General features: G+C 40.4%; 1 protein-coding gene across 9 annotated transcripts in view; it reads right to left on the bottom strand.

Annotated features, from left to right (window-relative positions):
* The window catches only part of LOC143274602 (cilia- and flagella-associated protein 46-like), a 110,939-nt gene that overhangs the window by 79,869 nt on the left and 5,892 nt on the right, over window positions 1-25,178 (bottom strand). For 8 of the 9 annotated variants that reach the window (XM_076578471.1, XM_076578496.1, XM_076578483.1 and 5 more), the window contains exons 9-22: window positions 24,659-24,736; window positions 22,291-22,390; window positions 18,691-18,789; window positions 17,168-17,358; window positions 16,066-16,162; window positions 15,056-15,187; window positions 12,786-12,903; window positions 11,183-11,203; window positions 6,848-6,977; window positions 5,528-5,659; window positions 3,758-3,920; window positions 3,176-3,309; window positions 1,588-1,800; window positions 393-618 (exon numbers count right to left, since the gene is read on the bottom strand). In XM_076578471.1, the coding sequence (XP_076434586.1) occupies window positions 393-618; window positions 1,588-1,800; window positions 3,176-3,309; window positions 3,758-3,920; window positions 5,528-5,659; window positions 6,848-6,977; window positions 11,183-11,203; window positions 12,786-12,903; window positions 15,056-15,187; window positions 16,066-16,162; window positions 17,168-17,358; window positions 18,691-18,789; window positions 22,291-22,390; window positions 24,659-24,736 (1,834 nt within the window). The remainder of the gene's footprint in view (window positions 1-392; window positions 619-1,587; window positions 1,801-3,175; window positions 3,310-3,757; window positions 3,921-5,527; window positions 5,660-6,847; window positions 6,978-11,182; window positions 11,204-12,785; window positions 12,904-15,055; window positions 15,188-16,065; window positions 16,163-17,167; window positions 17,359-18,690; window positions 18,790-22,290; window positions 22,391-24,658; window positions 24,737-25,178) is intronic. The other variant, XM_076578487.1, reaches the window with a different exon arrangement.

Below are 25,178 nucleotides of genomic sequence, written 5' to 3'. Positions count from 1 at the left end.
GGCTCAGTGCCAAGAATATATACAGTGAAAATTGTAACGTATGGGTATGGTCTACTGTGAGGCCTAACAGGGACACACCTAGCAACAACAACAAAATGAAGGGAGTCATGTCATTTCCAATCAGAATAATAAAGATGTACTAAACTGAACTGTACTGTCCTGTACTGTCCTGTACTGTACTGTCCTGTACTGTACTGTACTGTACTGCATTGTATTATATTGTATTGTAGTTTTCTACTTGTGCTGATTATAACTCATTTTCAAGATGGCTGCATGGGGAGTGGTCCTTGTGCAACGTTACATGAGAGAGCGTGAGGTTGCATGCACTGTTCTACAAAAACCACAGGCTGAAAGACAGCTGAGAACAGAGCAAGGAAATTAAAAACCCCAACCTCGACAGCTTTCTTGATGTCCGGGCCAGCGTCAGGATTGATGGCGACACCGCCGGCCTTGGCCTTGCTTGGGGCCGATGCCCCTTTGCCCCCCTTGCCGCGAGGGCTGGCTGTGACAGCTGCAGAGGTGGGCTCTGGCTTCTCCTCCTTCTGGGGTTTGGGTATCCATGGAGACAGCAGACCATAGGCCAGTGCCTTGCATACGTTCACCAGGAGTGTTGTCTCCCTGGGAGAAAGAATGAGGAAGAGATGTGGTTTCTGCTGGGCACAGTTTTGTGAAGTGGACAGTGTTACAGTATGCCCATGATGTGCATGTATTGTATTACTGGTGTTTTTTTTGTTTTGGGTTGTTTTTTTTTGTTTGTGTGTGTGTGTGTGTGTGTGTGTGTGTGTGTGTGCTGGAGTGCATGAGCGCATATTTACATACGCTGTTACAGTTTCAGTTTGGAAAAGGTGTCAAAGCATGTGGACTGGTCCATACACATGAAACCACATCAAAAAAGCAGTTGCCTGACCTTCACAGGAACCCAATGTGCATAAAATGAAACCAAAAAAGAACTGGATAAAAAAAACAAAAAACCCCAGATAAGTGTATATATGTTCAGAGTGACAGAAAAACAATCCCACACAAACAAATTGAATCGACGCCACCTCTCACTTTCTCTGGGTCTAATCCTTGCGTATACTGGTCTGCCGTGCAGATACAGTGAAAACGCCTAGATGTTGTGTTGTGCCTGATGCTATGGCAACATCTCCTTTACCACAAACTTTAAAAAATTCTCAATTAATCGACATACATCAAAATAACATGATTTAAATGATGATATCATCCTGAATAATCAATTTTTAGCACTAAAACCCCCCACAAGCTTCAATATTAATTTTGGTGACTAACAAGCAGATGGATTGTAGCTCTGCAAGTAAGTCTCCTTGCTTCCAACCATAACATGCTTGGTTCAATCCCACTCTGAGGCTTCTTTTTTTTTTTCTTTTCTTTTTTATCCAAAGCATGATAATGTTTAACACAGAACACATTTTCAACAATTTTTTACCCTCTTTTTTATCTTATGATTCCTTTATTGGATAAAGTGTGTATCACAAGCGAGTCTTGAAAGCCTTGCCTCTCCTGTTCTTCTTTCATTTAAAGCAGCTGACCCGAAGCTAACAGCCGCCACACACCACCCAAAGCCCTCACCCGGCGTGCCCCACTTTCTTCAGCCCACCCAGCAAAGCGGTGAGGGCGGGGACAATCTCCCGGTGCCTGCCGCTGCTGAGGATGTGGTTGTTGTAGTTCCAGATGTAGGACGTGGCGCAGCACACCAGCCAGGCCTCCCCAAGCTCCATCCCCAGCTCCATCCCTCGCAGGAACGCTTTGGTGCTGGCCTCTGACAGCTCTGCGATCCAGTCACTGGCAAAGTAAGGCATCAAGGGGGTTAACTGACTGCAGTACTGCCAGTACGCTTTCCTCGTCTTCACCACAGACAGCCCATTTATAGGGGTTGGTAAAAATATTTTAAAAAGCACTAAAATGTTGGCCCTATTGCTTGGTTTATCTGTTGGCCTTATCGCACTGAATGTCTGTCATGTGACTGTGAAAAAACTGGATCAGGCGCACCCAACACACACTAAACACATGAAGTAGTCACCAAGAAAATTCCAATGAAAAGGCAGATGTGCACAAAAACGATGTACAGGGGCAAAGTTGGGGCTTCTCCTGTGAAAAACGTTCTGTGCTTCTTCTTTTTTCATATCTTTTATTTACCTATGCACATGCTGATGGGTCATGCTAGGTGGCGCTGGCCTAAGGTGACGTGCCTGTGTGAGGGCGAAAGTTACTGTGACTCTTTGCTGTTTGATACTGACTGTTTCTAATCACATTTTTTTTTTAATCTGGTTTCAGTGTTTGAATGAACAATCAATATATGACACTGCAACATTGATAAATCTATGGCACCTGTAAGTTTTTATTAAATAAGTTTGGTAAATATTAAGTTTCAAATGAAAATGTCTTTGTCCTCAATCGTTGCAAGTCTACTACATCTTTTGACTGGCAATCTCTCTCTCTCATTAACGATACAAGTGCAAAGTAACACGCATGAATGGAAACAGCACCTGTAGTTGTTAAACTGTATAAATTTTCTGGCCTGAAATGCATGCATAACTAAACATTCTTTCCCATGTAGTTTGCACAGTTCTGAGTCACTCTCCTGACAGCATCTCTGTCTGTCACTCTCTCTCTCCTGTGTTGTCATGGGCCAGAGGCCTGGCAATCAAAACATTTTTTTTTTTACTTTGACTTTTTACTATCTCTCTCTCTCTGTTGCCCTCCATCCAGCCCTCCATCCAGCCTACCCCTTGTCCCTCAGCTCCTTATTCTGCAAGTGGTGGATCCAGATGAATGTCACAGTCCACTGGACAAACACCGTATTGAGGAAGATCTTGACTATCAGTATCAGTATCAGTAGCTCAAGGAGGCGTCACTGCGTTTGGTCAAATCCATAAACGCAACACCACATCTGCCAAGCAGATGCCTGACCAGCAGCGTAAAATAATAATAATAATATAAAAAAAATATATATATAAAATTCTCAAATAATAAAATCAAATCACATATTAGCTTTAAAATAATTGTAATTAATGATTATCACAATGTAATTATTAATATAAATATATTTAAATGAAAGTTAACATCATGCATTTTATTGAATTGAATATTCATCCTGCATATTGCACATTCATCCCACATACTGCACATTTATAACAACTAACTGTCCGTAACCTACCAGTACTCAATCCAGTCTGGGTCTTCCTCTGGTTTCTTTGCAACGTAGCCCTTTGGGCGCTTGCTTTTGTCCTCAGGAGGGATGGGTTTGTCGTTCAGTTGTACACCTTCATTCCTTAGTAAGTGAACTAATGCCTGCAAAGGATTATAAAAGGGAAAAAAAATCAAACCCTATAAACTTAATGACAAAATGAAGGTGATCTATTCTATGTCAATTAGTGAAAATATATTAACATTGATGTTTGTATGACTAAAATGATCACAGGAATTACACTCATGCATGCAAATGCATGCACGCACACACACACACACACACACACACACACTCAAGCACACAAACATACACATACACAAACATGCCTGCAATCACACACACACACACACACACACACACACACACACACACACACACACACAAACACACACACACACACACACTCTCTCTCTCTCACACAGACACTCAAACAAACAAAGGAACAAATAAACAAATATGCGTACACTTGCACATGCACACATACATGCATGCATGCATACACACACACACACACACACACACGCTCATGCACATGCACACACTCCCAACCTCTCCGTTGATGAAGTTGACTTCAGCCAACATGCGTATCAAGTCTTTGTCATACAGTGGCACTCCTTCCACAGGGGTCAGGGGTCGACTGCCGACACGGCTGCTTCCCTTCTTCTCTTCAGACTCCTCCTTCAGGTCAGTGCGGCTCCGCTCACCTTTGGGCCTGAAAGTAGTGGGGGAAAAATAGTGGTACAGATCTTTTCACTACACACATTTTGACAGTGTCCTCTTCTTATTTTGACTCTGTCCACTTCTTTTTTTTTTTCTTTTTTCTTTTCTTCATAATCTACCCACTTCTTGACTCCACCCACTTCTTACTTTGTCTCTACCCACTTCTTACTTTGGCTCTATACACTTCCTATTTTGACTCCACCCACTTCTTACTTTGTCTCTACCCACTTCTTACTTTGGCTCTATACTCTTCCTATTTTGACTCCACCCACTTCTTACTTTGTCTCTACCCACTTCTTACTTTGGCTCAATACCCTTCCTATTTTGACTCCACCCACTTCTTACTTTGTCTCTACCCACTTCTTACTTTGGCTCAATACCCTTCCTATTTTGACTCCGCCCACTTCTTACTTTGTCTCTACCCACTTCTTACTTTGGCTCAATACTCTTCCTATTTTGACTCCACCCACTTCTTACTTTGTCTCTACCCACTTCTTACTTTGGCTCAATACCCTTCCTATTTTGACTCCACCCACTTCTTACTTTGTCTCTACCCACTTCTTACTTTGGCTCTATACCCTTCCTATTTTGACTCCACCCACTTCTTACTTTGTCTCTACCCACTTCTTACTTTGGCTCAATACCCTTCCTATTTTGACTCCACCCACTTCTTACTTTGTCTCTACCCACTTCTTACTTTGGCTCAATACCCTTTCTATTTTGACTCCACCCACTTCCGCTCTATCCACTTCTAACTTCATTTAAATCATTTGCCTCGCAGTTATACTTTTCCTTCGTTTTATTACCAATTAATGTCTTTATTTTACTTGTTTAATTATTTTATCTCAATCTATGATGTTTCTGTAGGTTGTTTCTCCTTCCCACATGAAGATAAGTATGTGTTATACAAACCCAGAGCAGGCTCTCATGGCCTGACCACAGAGTTGGGTTTATGTGTATGCATCTGGGTTTGTTTTTTTTAATGAGTATTTGAAAACCAGGTGTGGTGAAACAAATATGGATCAGTCTGCGTGCTTTAACATCTTGAAACTGAAACTGACCAACAACTTAATACAAACCACCAGTCATAAATATTTCTTGAACCAAAACAAAAAACAACAACAACAACAAAACAAAAAAAAAATCTAGCTGGTTGTATTCTGTTCACTGACAGTGCATGCATGCCAACACAAATATGCTGAACACAAATTACAAGTGATTCAGTGCCATAGTGATGTATTTCACTTCATAACTTTTACTACAGGGGGGAGGGGGTCTGGGTTAAATTCTCATCAGACATTTCAACATATAATGGGGAATTTTTTTTCAGCCTATCTTATCACTTCACAAGTTTTACTACAGTGGGGGCTTTTTGGTTAAATTCACATCAGACACTTTAACATATAATGGGGGATTTTTTTTTTTCCAACCTATCTCCAACCTGGAGCATAACACAAACATAAAACTGGGTCTTATCCCCTATGCATACAAATCATCTTCCCTTTTGTTATAAAAGATAAAAAGATAATCCCACCAACAGTCAAGTGCCTGCCAGAAAAAAAAAAAAAAAGAAGTACAATAGAAAAACAATGTGCTCACGTGTCCAGCTTGGAAGAGACATTTTTCCATCTTCCATCGTCGTAGAGAATGCAGAATCGAGCAGCTACCCGACACACATCCCACACCTCCTGTTTGCGGGCTGTCTTCGCTAAGTCAGCCCACAGACGTGCTCTACAGCATAAACAGCAACATCGTGACAGACAGAATTATCAACGTCTGTGCGCCAAGGACAACTTAGCAAACTTGTTAAACAACACAGGTAGAAAAATAAAGTGGTCATGTGTTTTTCTCTGCTTTGTTTGCGCATCTCTTGAAAGCTGCAACCAAAGAATCTATATATATATAATAGGGTATACAGGTTCTTTGGTTGCGACATAAAAAACTGTAAACAAATGCAGCACAATCCAAAGACTTTTGTTTATTTCCTATTTTAGTGAGACAATGACTATGGAATATGACTATCAGTGTTCTACACATCACAAAACAGTGGCCTGCAATGGCCATGAAAATAATTTATCTTCTCTCTGTCCATCTGTCTGTCTCTCTCTGTCTCAGTTTCATATGCCCACCCCTACCACCTTCCCCTCTCTGGACTTCTGCTTTTAACAGATGAAACGCTTCTAATTGACATAATGCTTAATAATAATCATACTGAAGGATCATCAGCACCAAAGATATATAAATGCAGACATAAAAACACATAAACAGACAAGCTGAACATCCAAGCGTGCCCCAAGCATCTCCTACATATCAAAGACTTTGCAAGCTCCCAGTCTATGCATACATGCCTACTCGAAATCATACCATTGGGAACTGATGACATAAAATTCAGTAACAAACTTAACTTTTCAACAATTTTCAGGAACACACTATATTGTCCTTCTTTTTCATTTCATGCAATGATGACAGTTATCATGACCACCATGACTGATGGCGAATTCACACTTGCAGAGAGTGCTTTTCTGTCTTTGTAAACATCCTTCACTGTACTCTGTACTCTCTCCTAAGATCTGGCAACGTCCATTTTGTTCGACTTTTTTTTCCAACAAGGGTTTCCTCTCCATCTTCTTCATCAGTCTCACACATTTCCTTGAGACTGCTAGCCATCTTTTCAGTTGAGCACACTTTCTCTTAACTTCAGCTCTTCTGTAGCCAGTTATGGACTTATGTGTATCCGCACACTGTTCAAATTACAACTTCCCTCAAACAGTCAGCACACCTTTGCCGCCATTTGTTTGTCATTTTTTCTGGTAACACTCAACATATGGCAGTAAAACCCACAATAATCATTGTTTTTTACGTTTTCATAACATATACAGCTGTTCCGAAATGGCAGGCATATGTGTCGGTGGCACTCACCTTTCACGGTCGTTCTCATCGCCCAGACGTTTCAGGTGTCCCTCTGCTTTGCGCACACACCTGTTGAAGGCCCGGGCCTTGCCGCCCAGTTGCTTGATGACAGTCAGTGGGCCTTTGCCGCTCGCCTCGTCTACACCACAAAGCACAAGGTGTCTCACATCACACCTCACCTTCAACAGTACATAATATTGTTCTGGCTGGTTCAAAACAAAAACAAACAATCTTGACTTGTGACTCCAATCGGTCACAATGCACATGAGTTGATGACTGTTGTCAGTTGTTTTGTTTTGTGTAACTGTTCTTGATGTCATCTGCGTATTCCTAATGTTAGCTGTGTATTTTGTTTGATAAAACTGCAGAATAAAAAATAATGTTTAAAATGTTCCGATCAAATAAGTACACCTGATTTTTCCAATCTCCCAGGTCAACATATGTACAGACCTGCTAGTGCCTGAACCCCTTTCATGTGTATACGCACACAGAAGATCAAATCCACACGTTAAAGATCCTTCAATCCATGTCATCGTTTGGTGGGTTATGGAAACAAGAACATACGCAGCATGCACACCCCCAAAAACAGAGTATGGCTGCCAACATGGCGAGGTAAGAAACAAACTGTCATACATGTAAAAAGTTTAATGTGTGTGTGTGTGTGTGTGTGTGTGTGTGTGTGTGTGTGTGTGTGTGTGTGTGTGTGTGTGTGTGTGTGCCTGACAGAAACCTGACTGAATAACAACTTGAAACAAATGATGAGTGCCCAAAGGCAGCTCTCAGGTGGCTCTAGCCCAGGTAGGCAGCCTGTTGGGCAAATGACTCCTCCTTTGTACAGTGCTTCTAGCTCAGTATCTGACCAAGGACAGGCACTGTACAAGTATCCATATCGTATCATATAATATCAGAAAGGTCCTGTGAATCAAATCTGTGACCAACGCACAGCTTATTTCCTGGTTTTTGAACATTTGATGATATATACTGTATGTAAATATTACTTTCAAAAGGTTGCATGTCTAACCTGTCATAGATAATGGTTTTGCAAGATTGCATAGTTATTCTTCAATATTATCACACACACACAAAAAATCTATGATTGGGTTTATTCATGGTCTTATGAAATAAACACACCGAATGACATATTTTTTCATGAAAACAGTGACAATGTTATATCTACTGGTTTGCTTAATTACAGAATACAGAAAAGTTATAATTCTACACAGTTTTGAGCCTGTTCAAGGTTCAAAATGTACACATTTCAACAATTAATACCAACCTCGAACCAGTACCACTGTGCCCTGTCTAAATGATCAGATTACAAGCTTATAATGGCATATAATTAAAGAGGAGCAGTGAGTAATGAGAAGACAAGAGACTGAACAGAGCAAGAGAGAGAGAGAAAGACGGTGGGAGGAAGAGACAAGCAGACAATCAGACAGACACATGTGCAGGCAGACATACTGAAAGACACAAAAAGACAAGCAGACTGATGTACAAATGTGCAGAACCAGGGAAGAAATTCATATAACAGGTGCAGAAGAATGAATTGAAGACATGCACAAAAAAAAAAAAAAAAAAAAAAGAGCAGATGAATGAGGACTATTTTGTACACAATGTGAAAACAGTGCAGAGGGCTCACATACCACTACATACATTCTGGGTGACTCAGTCAAGTCACACTCACACACATACACACATCTGCAAACATGCATGCAACTGTGTATATATGCATACACACACATACACATAAGCAAACACTCAAACATGTCCGCACACACACACTCACACACACACACACATGCACGCAAGCACAAACACAGACACAAATACACCCACACCCACAGTCACACACAGGTGGACAAAGCCATAAATCAATCTGAATCAGATCACTGTAGATCCAGACAGGACAGAGTATGGCAAGCCAGCAGCTGATGAGGAAGAGAGGACTGGATACCAACAGAGAAAATCTAGCCACAAATATGGCTGTAGACTGTCCAGGAAACAACACATCAAAGGACAATCTGGAACAGTTTCATGGATCTCCTTCTTCTTGTTCTTCTGCCTTTGTGGAATGCATCTCTCGTGTTTATTCAATTCCATGAGTCAACTACTATATGCACAGCCATTTTTGTTCCAACAGCCATATTCTGTTTTCAGGGGTGTGGTGGATTGCACACTAAGTACATTCATACTTCCTAAACTCACTGAAAGCTGACATGGGTTACTGAATCTTTTAAGGATTTTATTTGATATTCTGCATATCCATATTATATATGTCATGTGATCAAACCCCCCTGTTTACCAAAACTACCCCTCCTTTCTTACCTTTTAATTTATCTACATGTATCTAATTATACCAGTTTGTGTAAATTCCATCCTACATGTAATGATGCAGCTAACAGTCTACAAGTATGTTGTGATGGGAGATTATGAAGAAAAAAAATACCTCAATCTACCAGTTGCTGTGAAGATTTGAACCACAGACTTCACAGATCCTTTTGACAGGGAATGCAGCACTCTACCCACTTGGATGATACACTTTTATTTGATGGATGCAACAGCCAAAGGGTCTGTCAGTCAGTCACAATGGTCTGAATTTAAATTCAAACCCAAGCAACACACGGTGCTAAAATGTGGAGCTGATTCCCATCTCCCTAGTCAAAGTATGTGCATGTGCTCACTGCTATGCCTGAATCCCCCATGCCCTTCCATGAGTATTCACATGTCAGAATTCAGGATCTTAAGGAACCACAAATGTCACCCTGCATGCATACCTCTGAAAAACGGAGAATGGCTGCGTAAATGGAAAAGGTAAAGACCATCAATTATGTAAAAAAAAAAATAAATAAATAAATTTAAAAAAAATCATAAAAACAAGTGAACATGGCAGACTACACACAGAAATGAAGAAGAAGATGGAGAAGGAGTCCATGACACAGGCCAACCTCTGTCCTCTTCAATCCAAACAACTGTGGTCTCACAGACAAACAGGAAGTGACAAAGGGAGAACTTTGGAGAAAGGGAAAACAATACCCATCACCAGTGCAGAAGCACGAAAAGCTGTGCAATAGTCCATTCATCTGACAGTGCCATGGTATCTTAAAGTGTTTCCTGTAACATTTCTTTCCTGCTTTTCCATCTTCTTTTTTTCTTTTTTTTAAATAGTATTTAAGCTATAAAAAATAACCCAGTATAAATAAGTAAATTCAAAATAAAAGAGAAAAATAAAACACACAGATTTTGGTGTGTTCTGTTGTAGAATCTTGACTGGAAGGTTGCTGGGATTCAAACCCTAGGATTTACGAACTCTTGTTTATCTATCATTATTATGATTATTATCCTACACGGTTTCAGTTCAACAAAGAACATGTCTAACCCACATGAAGCAAACATCTTCAAAGATGTTTATATTGTTGAGACCCTGTGTATTCAGGAATATACAAGCCTAGAAGGTGTCTGTCTTGCATGACATGTGATAAAAGCATGGCCATGACCTTTTTACTTTCCCCATCCAAAGCATCACAAAAAACCCCATGTCCTCACAAAGTGAAAAACACAAAATAAATGAAAGCATAAAACAGATCTCTTTTAAAAGATACGTAAAAAAAAAAAAAGAATAAAAAAACAAAAGCAAAGTAAACATAATCCTCCTCTCGTCAAAGAGCTTCAAATAAATAAATAAATAAATCACACTTCATAAATGAATACAGATAAATAAATAGACAGATATTAAAAAAACAAACTAACAAACAAACAAACAAACTGATAAACAAGTAAATTCCCTGCATAATAGGAAAACAGGAGCCAACACACAGAAGATCTGCCCTTGTACAACTAAGGAGGAATAGTGAAAGCAGACTGCAAAATGAACCTTTCAAAATAAAACAAACCCATCTGGCTTTCCCCATCCAAAGCATCACAAAAAAACCCATGTCCTCACAAAGTGAAAAACACAAAATAAATGAAAGCATAAAACAGATCTCTTTTAAAAGATACGTAAAAAAAAAAAAAAAAAAAAAAAAGCAAAGTAAAATGACAAACATTAATTAAACAGAACAAAAATGAAACGAAGCAAAACAAAATGAAATGAAACAAGGGTAAAATCAAATAATTAAAGGATACAAAAAAAACCCACAAAACAAAATAAACCAAGATTGCAGAAACCGAAATACCACATTGATTCCCCATTCAAAATATAACATCAAAGATGATTTCTACATGCTCTCTAGCATGTCTCAAACAAAAAAACAACAACACACGACAGAAAAGAGCAGATGTTGCAGCTAAGCTACTAAAGGAATCAGCGCAGGTGAAAAGCAACCTGAATGAGAACAAAACGAATACCTTCCTCCTGCTTGCTATCGGCTGAAAAAAGAACAAACTTAACACTCACCAAAATGTGTCCTCAAAGTGTGTGCTTCTTTTCTGATATTTTGATGCCTTGAAGCCATGAGAATAAGGCTTGTTCGTTTGTTTGTTTTCTAATGAATTAATACAGATGCAGACATGCACTGCTTGACACATAAAGCAGTCTCGTTCATTTAATGTGCAAGCGTTGACATACTGTTATAACACATTTTGACACAGCATCAAATTGTTAGTGACAACATTCATGAGATCAGCACCTTAAACATTTTTCTTCAAAAGACAATTAGTATAAGAAAAATTGTCTCACTGTAAACAAACAAGCAAAACAGATCTACCCATACCCTAAAACAAAAGACACCTTAAATGGCAATATCAATCAAACTACCGTTAACAAATATTCAGTACTTCAATAACATCATCTATTTTTCAGAACTTCTCTCATACATATCTTTGGTCATTTTTTTCAGTTTTGGTGCTACATTGTTTTTGTCCTTTGTTTCATCTGTACCCTTCCACTTCTTAAAAAGACAGACATATCATGTCTCCTCCAAATATTATCACACAATCATGCACTTTGATTCAGTTTTCTTACTGTGCTTTGATTGATACACATGTTCCAAAGATGTATTGAGCAGATATTATCCCCAGTGTGCTTTTAACTGCAGATCAAGTTTTGCATTCTGGGGAAAAACAAGAAAACTGTTGCTAAGTGGGACTTATCATTTTGGAGATTAACATGTGCTGGTATTTTGGCAAGTGACAAGAGATCTTTCATCCCTTATCAATACTGTCAGAGCCCACCTTTTGCCTGCTCAAGTTGTAATCACTCAACATTCTGGTGAATGGCAAGCAGACTGGATTCAAATCAACACCAAACTCAGCCAGACAGATACTATATAAAATATTACAATACAAAATACTTCAAACTTTAACACCAATTACATCAAATATTTTATCACCATTACTTAGATCTACACCATACAGCAAAAGCTTTTATCAGATGAAGATATGAAATCTGCAGAATTAACCTGTAATGTCTTACAAACACAAAGTAGTGATACTAAAAAAACAAACAAACATTATTTCCATTAAAAAAAAAAAGAATATATATAAGTATATATATCTAACACTAAAATAAAATAATGGTTAATCTGAAACGATCTTTGATGTCACATGTGAGTAAGATTCTACATGTTAATACTCCAAAAGACTGCTGTATGGTTAGCTTACCACCAGCAACAAATGCATCAATATAAAATATCAGCATTTTAGTCAAATATTTTGTAAACTCTGCTAAACAAAGTTCGTTATTCAACATGACAAATTAAGCTACAATTTCTCCCCGATCAAGTCCATGGCTCCTGTGATATTCAGGTACAATTTGCATTAAACACTGCTGACAATGAAACAGATCGTAAGTCCACAGACGTAGACTATCAAACGGTTATTTCTGTATGACTGCCATGTTAGAATGTCTACACAATTACTCAAACAAATGAAATGTGTCACATCCAGTTACACATCAAGTTACTTTGCTGTTGAATAAGATCTGAAGTGAAAGCACAGGACAGAACCTTACCTTTGGTGTCACTCTCGCTGTCCAGCACCAGAAGGAAGGCATCAGGGGCCAAGGCCTCTCCTGCCTTCACCAGAAGGGATCGCTTCATGCGGATTGTACCCGAGTCAGCTTTTCGAGCCTGTGCAGGTATTTTGCTGTGTTACGATAATAGCGGTAACAGCAAACAACTGTGAGAATAACAATAATGGTAATAATGAAAGATAGTGATGATGATGATAATGATGACAATTGACATCAGTTTCACAGTTGATTGTGGAGAGAGAGAGAGTGAGAGAGAGAGAGAGAGAGAGAGAGTGTGTGTGTGTGTGTGTGTGTGTGTGTGTGTGTGTGAGTTGGCCTAGCCTTAAATCAATCTACCTATTTCATCTCTTTGGTTATACATGTGTGTGAAAGTCATGAGTGAAAACACTTTGTCTATGCACAAGATTCAGCGCTACAAAAATCAACAATTAATTACTTCTCATTTTCATTTTGAAAGTTTGGGAATGGATTGTTTTAGTAAAATCAAAGCACCATGACAAATTTTGGCGCAGAGCATAAGAATCGTAGAGTTAGCAAAATAAAGAATCATTTCGTAGTAAACAGTATAACATTCCTAACTCATGAGTCAAAAACTAATGCTCCAAATACAACAAATATTTCATGCATTTGTGGACATGCGTGAGTGTGTGTGTGTGCATGTGTGTGTGTGTGTGTCTGTGCATGTGTGTGTCTGTGTCTGTGTGTCTGTCTGTCTGTGTGCGTATGGTGCTGTACAGGTTTCACTGATCCTAAAATATCTTTGATAGTATTATCAATACTGCAAGGGAAGGATAGCACTGATGCACACAACTACACACATGTACATGCTGGTTTGCATGCATACATGTGTATCCACACACACACACACACACACACACACACGCACACACACACACACACACATACAAACATAAAGCTTTACTTTAAATTGATACAAGAAATGAGAATAGTAAGTAACAAGATTTTTTTTTCAAAGAGTAACATTCAGTCAAAAAGAAAAAACGAAAATCCATCAAAAAAACAACAACCAAGTAACCAGTCAAAAACATGCTGTTAAAAACCAAACATAAAAAGTCTATGGAAAAAAAACAACCCTGTAAGTAAATCAGAGATGTTATCTAAGCCATTTCCAGTTCATGTCACAGAAATACCATACTTAATGCAGCCATCAAGTCAATATGTATATGGTGTTTCATGCTAAAACTGACAAAATGGATGACCAAACATCAATTCTTCAACAGCAAGGAGGTCTTTGACCACTTCCTGTTTTCATCTACAAACTCACTTAAAAAACAGAAGAACACACACAATGAGCAGAGACAAAGAGCCCCCCCACACACACAAACACACATGCACCCACCTACCCACCCACACAAACACGCACATGCGCACACACACACACGCACACACACACACACACACACACACACACACACCTTAACATGTACATGAATGAACACATATTTTCCTTAAAAAAAACCCTGAAAAAACAACAATAAAAGTTAGATCAAAATTTCATATACAGAAACAGAAAGAATTTTTTTAAAAACATGCGTATATACTTACTGATTTATCATTGAAAATTGTTTTAAGCTGAAATCCAAATAGATGCAATGTTGATAGCAATGGTAATCAATAACAGTGTTCTCCATTAACTGTCACAGAGATATCCTTTATTGCTCGCATGCTTGCAGTAGTAATTGGTGCTAATAACAACTTTGAAATTAATCTGTAAGAATTCCACTCCTGTCACATTCAGTAATGTCAAACAACAAATATTATCTGCACAAACTCACGGCTAATCTTATTGATCAGTACTGGGAATAAAATTCTGATGCGACATAGCGTCAGTCCTGTGTAAAACAAACCTCAGCTTTGGAAACCTTTGTGGCTTTGTTGACTGAGTGTCAAGCTTGCATCCTGAAAACCGTGTGTTTGATTCTCAGTTGCCCAAGACAAAATAACCTATCTCCACCCTTCTCCCTTACCTCCCCCACAACTTCCCCCCTCCCACCACCCTAGCTCTCTGCTCTCCCTTAAACTGTCCTGGGATGGTTATCCTCACTGAATCCCTGAACACGGCTTTCAATGTTAACCCCCCAATCAAGTCACTAAACCAAAGCTCATGGCAGACAGTGCAGGAGAAGGCAAGCTAAAAACGTTGCAACTATTTCTCAAGTCCCTGATATCTCCTGGAGGCTGAGAAAACATTTCCAAACAGAAGTGAGGAAACTAAGCCAGTTGGGTACCTGTTCTATGATCATCGCTGCCTGATCTTCAGGCCTCTCTGGCTGCCGGTACAGCTGGGAGCGAAGCTCCAGGCGTCGCAGCATCACCTCCAGACGTTCTTGGTACACGTTCCCATCATCCAAGTTCAGAGCCTGTAAAGTTTTGAAAAACAAAACAAAGAAAACCTTTAACCCCTTGACTGCTGAACCTTGGTGAAATGAGATCAGTGTGGCATGCAACTGAAGTGCTGTTACTGCTTTTTCTGTACTTTTGTCAATGGTGTCACTGATTCTGCTGAAGAGAAGTAACACAGTCCCAAGAGTATGAAGTCCAGATAAACAGCAGTGACCACCATCCTGACCTGTAAGCTCAGTTATATCTCAGTGAGGTGACAGCCCTTCATAAATGAGCATGCTCATCAGCAACAGCCAAGGGGTTAAAAAAAAAACACAACTACCTCACAGTCACTTGTTAAGGACCATCCACCTCTGTTTCTCAAACTCAGAGAGTACAAAAGCTACACAATACAATGCTCTCTGTCTTCTCTATCCCATTTTTGACCTGAAAACTTAAAATTATCATGCATTTTCCCCTAATCTTTTAAAAAATCCTATACTTACCATAAAAAACATATATTTTCTTTCAAAAATCCTATATGTACCATCAAAAAATCATACATTTTCTATTAAAAAATCATAGATGTACCTTCAAAAAATTATACATTTTCCTACATGCACAACACAATCACCTTTGAAGATGGTCCCCTCTTTCAATTGCTATGTTACATACAACATGTTCTAAAAATAAGACTGCTAACAAACAAATCGCTGGAATTCAACAGAAGACAGACACATCAGCTGTGTATCATCAGATAATTGGCACGTAATTCTTAACATTTGAATTAAAGACACACGTTTGTTGAACTTGTACTTTCCAAGCGCGATGTGGGGGAAAAAGACTGGCACAGGGCCACTTTAAAATGAACATGCTGCAACAAACCCTGACATCTGCTGCCTGGAAAGTTGCGTACCTTTTTCAGGTGTTCCATGGCCACCTGAATCTGCTCCAGGTCCTCTTCACACCTGGCCAGCTCTGTGTGTATCTGGCATCTCAGCTGGATCAGAAGGCTGGAAAATGTTGTGTGAAAACATGATGTTGGGACATGACAGCGTGCGATGAGCACTATCATGCATGTACAACACATTGTCCAAGCAAGCAAACGAATTCAAATTGAATGACTGTGACTCTCATACACTGTTCGTGTAACATACGTCACAAATGATTTTTTTTTTTTTTTTTTTGAGTTAACAAAGTGTTCTGTATTCTGTATATACATGTGGATGCAAATAACACACACAAACACATCCAACACACACACACACACAACACACGCACACACATGCACACATACACACACACAACACACAAACACACATGCACACACACCCACACACAAATACACCCATCCACCTGTTCACAGAAAAACCTCTCCCCTTCCCCTCCCCACCCTCAACAAACAGCCACCACCCTTTTCCCATCCCTTGACCTCACTTAAACACACACTACCACCATCCAACGACCCACTGATCCAACTCTCGCAAAAATCTTCAGAGATGGAGTGGTGGCCCAGTGGTAATGCGCCTGACTAGGAAGCGAGTATCCATAGGTTCCAGTTCCACATACGGACCAGGGCTTTTTACTCCCTCCTCCCCTAGACCATGAGTGGTGGTCTGGGTGCTAGTCTTCCAGATGAGATGATGAACTGAGGCCCCAAGTGCAGCATGCATTTAGCACTCATAAAACTACCCACAGCAACAAAAGGGTTGTCTGTACAAAAATCCATGTTGGCAATAACACAAAAACAATTGCAGACAGAACAAAAAAACGAAAACAAAAAAACAGGAGACAGCAGCCTTAACAAAGAGAAATCTGTTGTGAAAGAAATATATATACTACAACACAATGTAATCCAATGCAGTCCAATGCAATCCAACACAAACCAATACAATACAATGCAATGCAATGCAATAAAACATATTCACTCTCAAGCAGATGTGCACCCCCACAATGCACCATCACACAAAATAAACAAATGAACTGAGAGAGAAGTGCCAATAACGTCCAGGTCTGACCTCTGAATGTCTTCCAGGGCCTCGGCGATGAGCGTGAGTGGTTTGCGGATGAGACGCCTGAGGTTGGGCTGGGTGAGGGGCAGGCACAGGTTCCACTGGGTCACACACCCTGCCTGGATGACGTTGGGGTCTCCGAAGCGAACAGCATTCATGATCGCCTCTTCGCAGCGCTTGATGGCTTGCACTCTCAGCTGGAAAAATAATCGTCAGTCTACTAAAAGGTGCAGTTCCCGTAGCCTTTCACAGCCATCAGGGCAGTGGAATCATACCCACTGTGTCTGATGCTCGGCACTGGAAAGCTGGGCCCAATCCCCTCCTTCCACCGCTCTGACCTTCCCTATCCAAAGTCAGGCACCCATCCACGCCAGGCTGGAGTGAGGAAAACCAGAGTAAAGCACCTTTCCCCAGGACACAACACCATGCCGAAATGCGGCCTCTAACCCTGATCACCGGTGAACACTGGATCAGAAGTATAGCGCCTAACCGACACTGCCACGGCAGCCCCAATGTCAGTCTACAGATAAACACAAATACAGGTTGAGTAATAGTGCCAGTCACACCTCCAGGGTCCATCAACGACAGTCCCCCCCTACCCCCACCCCAAGTCTTCTACACTGGAACATTCATTATTGAAGCTGCCCATACAAATACACATCTAAAAATTTCATAAATGTGTTTTCATAAATAGCTGTCACAAAGTTTACTTAAATAAGTCTTTTACAAGGTTAGTATTTCTGAATCACAGCAACTTAAAAAAAAATTCAAATAAAAAAACAGCAGCAGAAAACAACAGACTTAAAATGCTCACAGCTCATTATTCTTTGAAACAATCAAACAACAGCTCAAGAGTGCTTTTCTGAGCAATTACCCATTGCACAGTATGATGAAAACAATCACACAAACACAGACAGTAAACAGACATGTGGGCAGAGAATACATTAAACACGAAGAAGGATAAAGAAGTAAACCTTCAGGCAAAGGTCTATTCTTGATGATGCTGTATCTTCTGCAATTGACAAAAACTTCCTCTGTTCAATTCAAACGAACTGTATATGATAGTCAGTCGTGTCCGACTATGACCATCAGAACAGCAGAGGAGGCAACTGCTGTTCCGACTATTTGGGCTAGAGTTTGATTATAGTGGAGAGTGTCTTGCCCAAGTTACATCCCCACTCTCTCGGCCAAGAGGGTTTTAGGACAGTCGGCGTTGGGATGGTTCCCAAAGGCCAACTAGCCCACAAGGCTGCAGCACTAAGAGCCAGTGCAGTTTTGCCTCCTAGTTTGAGAGTCATAGTCCTTCACAAAAGACTAAGCTGTAAATGATTTCCCACTGACTGGAGAAACCATTGAAAATACAGCCCTCACTTTGCTGTTGGCCCAAATGTAAACCTTATGTCAAACGAACTAAAACACAAAAATAAAACAAAAATAAACATATATAAGAATGAAATCAATAATAAAAAAATAAATATATAAATAACATGAATGAAAGAAAAACGTTTAAATAAATAAATAAATCTCACATCCACAACCGGTTTCTGGTAGGACTCCTGCTTTTCGCCCAGGTTTTTCACCATCAACAGGCACTGTAAGAATTCCACTTGCAGGTAGAAACCTTGGTCCTGCACCAATAACACACACAGTCATATAGAATCAGTAACAAAATGTGTTAAGTTGTAAAAAAAAAAAAAAAAAAATCAACATTAAGTGCCATCTTTGAATATTACAACAACAACAACAAATAAACCAAAAACAAAAAAAACCCTTTAATAATGACATCCACAGACATGATCTTCAATGATGACAATGAAGATAATGATGGCAAAAACAATGATAACAAAATACCATCATGATCATCATAATCTTTTTTTTTCTTTTAGTTTCCATGATCATAATTATCATTCGTTTCCAGCATCAGAATACTTGGAAAGCACACATCTTTACAAGTTCAACAACACTCATAAAACCCCTCCTATCTCTCTTCTTCATATGTTTTATAATTGGCAGCCATTTCTGTCTAATAATCTTTTACAGTTTTTCCTGTATGTTGACACTTTTGGTCTTTATGCATTGTATTGTATTGTACTGTATGGTATTATATTGTATTGCATTGTATTCAGTCTCTCCCTGCTCACCACTGCCATAATCCTGTGCCACCCATTTTCTTCTGTTCTTTTTTTTTCTGTCTGCATGTGTATTTGTTTACCAATCAAAGTGGACTTCTCAACAGAATCTCACCAATGACAACTCTAATGCTTACCATGGGTTCTTTTATGTTTGTTGGTGCACACTACATATATGAGCTTGGTTTATCATCTCATCCAAAGACTAGCATTCAGACCACCATCAAGGTCTAGCGGAGGGTGGTGTGGGAGTACAAATCCCAGTCCTTGCTGGAATTGAACCCAGGCCACTTGCTTTCCTAATCATGAGATCTACACTGAAACTATGTGAGTGCTCTCTACACTACATCAGAGAAGTGTTCTGTTGAAATACTTCTCTGTCATCATTGCCTATTATTACCATCATCATAGTCATCAATGTTGTTCCCATGTATCTCTATTTGCCATCTATGACTTCTCCTTTGGGAATGCCAGAAAAAATACTCAGGACTTCACCCTCAGAATGCCAGAAGAACAGTCAGGACTACCTTCAGAACGCCAGAAGAACAGCCAGGACTTCACCCTCAGACTGCAAAAAGTACAGCCAGGACTTCACCCTCAGAATGCAAGAAGTACAGCCAGGACTTCACCCTCAGAATGCAAGACGACTTCACCCTCAGAATGCAAGAAGACTTCACCCCCAGAATGCAAGAACAGCCAGGACTTCACCCTCTGCAGACAGCCAGGACTTCCTTCTCAGAATGCAAGACGAACAGCCAGGACTTCACCCTCAGAATGCCAGAAGAACAGCCAGGACTTCACCCTCAGAATGCCAGAAGAACAGCCAGGACTTCACCCTCAGAATGCCAGAAGAACAGCCAGGACTTCACCCTCAGAATGCCAGAAGAACAGCCAGGACTTCACCCTCAGAATGCCAGAAGAACAGCCAGGACTTCACCCTCAGAATGCAAGAAGAACAGCCAGGACTTCATCCTCAGAATGCAAGAAGAACAGCCAGGACTTCACCCTCAGAATGCCAGAAGAACAGCCAGGACTTCACCCTCAGAATGCAAGATGAACAGCCAGGACTTCACCATCAGAATGCAAGATGAACAGCCAGGACTTCACCCTCAGAATGCAGGAAGAGCGGCCAGGACTTCACCCCCAGAATGCAGGAAGAACAGCCAGGACCTCGCCCTCAGAATGCAAGACGAACAGCCAGGACTTCACCCTCAGAATGCAAGAAGAACAGCCAGGACTTCACCCTCTGCAGACAGCCAGGACTTCCTTCTCAGAATGCAAGAAGAACAGCCAGGACTTCATCCTCAGAATGCAAGAAGAACAGCCAGGACTTCACCCTCTGCAGACAGCCAGGACTTCCTTCTCAGAATGCCAGAAGAACAGCCAGGACTTCATCCTCAGAATGCCAGAACAGCCAGGACTTCACCCTCAGAATGCAAGAAGAACAGCCAGGACTTCACCCTCAGAATGCAAGACAAACAGCCAGGACTTCACCCTCAGAATGCAAGAAGAACAGCCAGGACTTCCCTCTCAGAATGCAAGAAGAACAGCCAGGACTTCACCCTCAGAATGCAAGAAGAACAGCCAGGACTTCCCTCTCAGAATGCCAGAAGAACAGCCAGGACTTCACCCTCAGAATGCAAGACAAACAGCCAGGACTTCACCCTCACAATGCAAAAAGAACAGCCAGGACTTCCCTCTCAGAATGCAAGACAAACAGCCAGGACTTCACCCTCAGAATGCCAGAAGAACAGCAAGGACTTCCCTCTCAGAATGCCAGAAGAACAGCCAGGACTTCACCCTCAGAATGCCAGAAGAACAGCCAGGACTTCACCCTCAGAATGCAAGATGAACAGCCAGGACTTCACCCTCAGAATGCAAGATGAACAGCCAGGACTTCACCCTCAGAATGCAAGATGAACAGCCAGGACTTCACCCCCAGAATGCAGGAAGAACAGCCAGGACCTCGCCCTCAGAATGCAAGATGAACAGCCAGGACGTCACCCTCAGAATGCCAGAAGAACAGTAAGGACTTCACCCTCAGAACACCAGATGAACAGCCAGGACTTCACCCTCAGAATGCCAGAAGAACAGCCAGGACTTCCCTCTCAGAATGCAAGACAAACAGCCAGGACTTCACCCTCAGAATGTAAGACAAACAGCCAGGACTTCCCTCTCAGAATGCAAGACAAACAGCCAGGACTTCACCCTCAGAATGCAAGAAGAACAGCCAGGACTTCACCCTCAGAATGCCAGAAGAACAGCCAGGACTTCACCCTCAGAATGCCAGAAGAACAGCCAGGACTTCACCCTCAGAATGCAAGCTGAACAGCCAGGACTTCACCCTCAGAATGCCAGAAGAACAGCCAGGACTTCACCCTCAGAATGCAGGAAGAACGGCCAGGACTTCACCCCCAGAATGCAGGAAGAACAGCCAGGACTTCACCCTCAGAATGCAAGAAGACCACCCTCAGAATGCCAGAAGTACAGCCAGGACTTCACCCTCAGAATGCAAGAAGAACAGCCAGGACTTCACCCTCAGAATGCCAGAAGTACAGCCAGGACTTCACCCTCAGAATGCCAGAAGAACAGCCAGGACTTCACCCCCAGAATGCAAGAAGAACAGCCAGGACTTCACCCTCAGAATGCCAGAAGAACAGCCAGGACTTCACCCTCTGCAGACAGCCAGGACTTCCTCCTCAGAATGCAAGACAAACAGCCAGGACTTCACCCTCTGCAGACACCCAGGACTTCCCCCTCAGAATGCCAGAAGAACAGCCAGGACTTCACCCTCACCCTGGAAGTTAACTCCTCCTTTGACAGCCATTCCAGGATTGCCCCTTGGGACACCAGTCAGACTTCCCACCTGGACAGACAACCAGGACTCACATTCTCAAACAATGCAACCCTCACCGGACCAAGACCCAAACCCTGAATAACGACTTTTAGGGGGTCAGCCAAACAAAAGTTCCTTCAACTCAGCCCTACTGCCAGCCATACCTTGACATTGCAGGTCTTCATGTGCTCCACACAGTCAGAGGCCAGATCAGGAAAGCCCAGTTCCAGACACAGGTGGGCCAGTTCTTGCAGCAGCAAAGGTCTGCCACATATACAGCAGTTCTAATATAAATATAGCAGTTATGAAATGAAACACACACAGGCACACTACTCACTCTCAAGAGCACATCCACCTCACAATGCGCCACCATACAAAATACACAAATGAGCTGAGGGTCCATAGAGGGTCAAGCTGATATGGAATAGTACCCTTTACACACATATGTACGCAATTTCTTTGCTGGTGTGACATGATTAATGATGTGAAGCTTACCCCCAACCCATTAACCAAAACTGCAGTTCATTATTTCATAATAGCCATTATCAGCCTCCATCCAGACCAAGCAGAATAACGGTATGAATAAACTGAAAAGTATTTGGTCTTCTACACAGATGCTCTCTTTGTTTTATTGTTTTTACATCAATTTGTGTTCTCTTCCAAGTCTGCAATATTAAAATAAATGTAAAATTGATTAAAAAGGGACAATAAAGTAAATAGATTAAGCAGAATGCTCACAATGCCTGCTCTAATTCAATACCTGGGAGAATGTTCTTATTGCTGATGCTTGTTTTTTTCAATTCTTCACGCTTTTGCCCTTTGGATTTTGTTTTATTTTCACCTTTAAATAATGTCCCCATCATAGTAAGTTAAAGCCTGTCAGTGGTGTCAGTATGTATGTGCAGACCAGTAAGACAGCAGTGCAGAAATATTTGGTAATGAGCATGACAGTAAGCTCAGAAAGAATTTGAAATAATACATTTGTTGATTTCAAGCTGAAATACATAAGCAACTACAGAGATTCAGCATATTTACATTCAATGAAAAAAAACTGAAACAGAAACGTACAACAACAAAAAAACAAATACAGAAAACAGAGAAAAAGAAGAAGAAAAAAAAACTAATTTCTGATGCAGGTCATATTTTATTTTCATCTCATTTGTATGGCAATGACAGGAGATGACAATCTCAATTACAGAGTTATAATATTTACAATGTGATAGAAAATATGTAATCATAATTCATGTGACTCATGAAAACTGTATTATCTTCTTCAAATACAAATGTATGTTTTGTTAATGTTTTTTAATCATCCATAATGATTACACTGATAGAAGTTATTTCAAAAACACCATGCATGTGAACACACATATGCAGACACAATCATATACACACATGCTTATACGCAGACACACAAACCACATTATCTCTTTCTGGTACTTATGAATATATGACAAGAAACAAAGACAAAAGGAAAGAATCGTAACACTACTGAAAGTGACTTCACATAAAGCACCCTTCGATTATGACTGAATATCTGTTAAAATAAGCTGCAAAAAAAAAAAAAAATCAAATTTCCCTCTCATTGATACACCATAATTTTTTGCTACAAAGAAATAAATACACAAAACAGAACAAAACTGAAATGAACAGCCTTGAACCAAAGTTTGTGAGATATTATGTACTACAATGTAACCACCATTTAGTGGCAAAATAAAAAGTGTACAATATTGCTGGTGACAGGCACCTAAAAAGACATTTGCACCTTTCAATGTCCTCATTTTCCAGACTGAAACACAAGCAATATCACACTGTAATAAAATACAATTTTTCACTTTGTAAAATCACATATGCGTACCCAAGAACACAGACACATATCCACTCCATGAGTAGCTATTTCAAATCAAATCAACAATCAGCTTATACTGACAAGTTATACTGATATCATACACACAAACACACATACATGTGCACGCACACATGCACAAAAACTTAATATGCACTAAACAACCACTTAAATGTAGTTTCTGAAAGAAAACTTTTCTCAAAAAAACAACAAACAACAACTGACCAGCACTTCTGAACATACCTCTGACAAAGGCAATTATTTACTGATCATAGGCATGAAAAAATGGAAACTTGACACCTCAGCAAGTAATATGAATGTTATTCAGTATAATTCAGCTTACATGATACAACAAATTCTGCTGCACATTCAAGAACCCACATATCTACTAAAGATGCTTCACACATTAAACCTTGGAGAACCAATTAGTTACAGTACTGTATAATGTAATTTGGTATTGTATTACTTTTTTATTTGGCATATTAGATTTGTTCAGGTGTGAAATTCAGGCTGCTCTTCCTTGGGAGAGAGTATGTCACCACAGTGCAGCGTCACCCTCTTCTTTGTTTTGTTTTTTGTTTCTTTTATATTGTGTCAGGAATATATAGAAAGTAAGCTAATTGTACTTAAAATACTTATGATCCTCACTCAGCGGACAACATTCATTGCCTCACTTCTGAACTCACCTGTCAGCGCTGTCAGAAGTCAGCTTTTTAGAGGTTGTTGGAGTCGGTGTTCTTCTTCCAGTTTTGGATGCACTTTTTCTGATCAACAGACATATTCAACAGTCGAAAGAGTGTGTGAACATTGCTACTGCCTTTGTTAATCAGAAAATGTGCACAGCAACTGTTACTTCTATGACAACAGAGAGTGTTTCTCGGTACTTCCCATCAACTTGCTCATGGGCGAACAAAAGTTTCAGAGAAAAAAAAAATCAGTAAACAAACAAAGTGAGTCTATCTTATAACCCAGTGTTCGGTTGTGTGTATGTGTGTGTTTGTGTGTGTGTGCGTGTGTGTGCGCGCGTGCACAAGCATGCATCTGTCTGTCTGTCTCTATGTGTCTGTATGTGCCTGTCAATACCAAATTAGGATAAAACATAGTGGGGTGAAAAAAATCATTATGGTCAAACCAATAACAGGCTGCAAGTCTTCTGGATTAAACTGCATTTCTGATTCATGAATGGTTTATTTTGTTGAGACTACT

The sequence above is a fragment of the Babylonia areolata genome, chromosome 2, assembly GCF_041734735.1.
Source record: "Babylonia areolata isolate BAREFJ2019XMU chromosome 2, ASM4173473v1, whole genome shotgun sequence".
Taxonomy (NCBI): Eukaryota; Metazoa; Mollusca; class Gastropoda; order Neogastropoda; family Buccinidae; genus Babylonia; species Babylonia areolata.
This window is presented reverse-complemented; position numbering and strand designations above follow the sequence as displayed.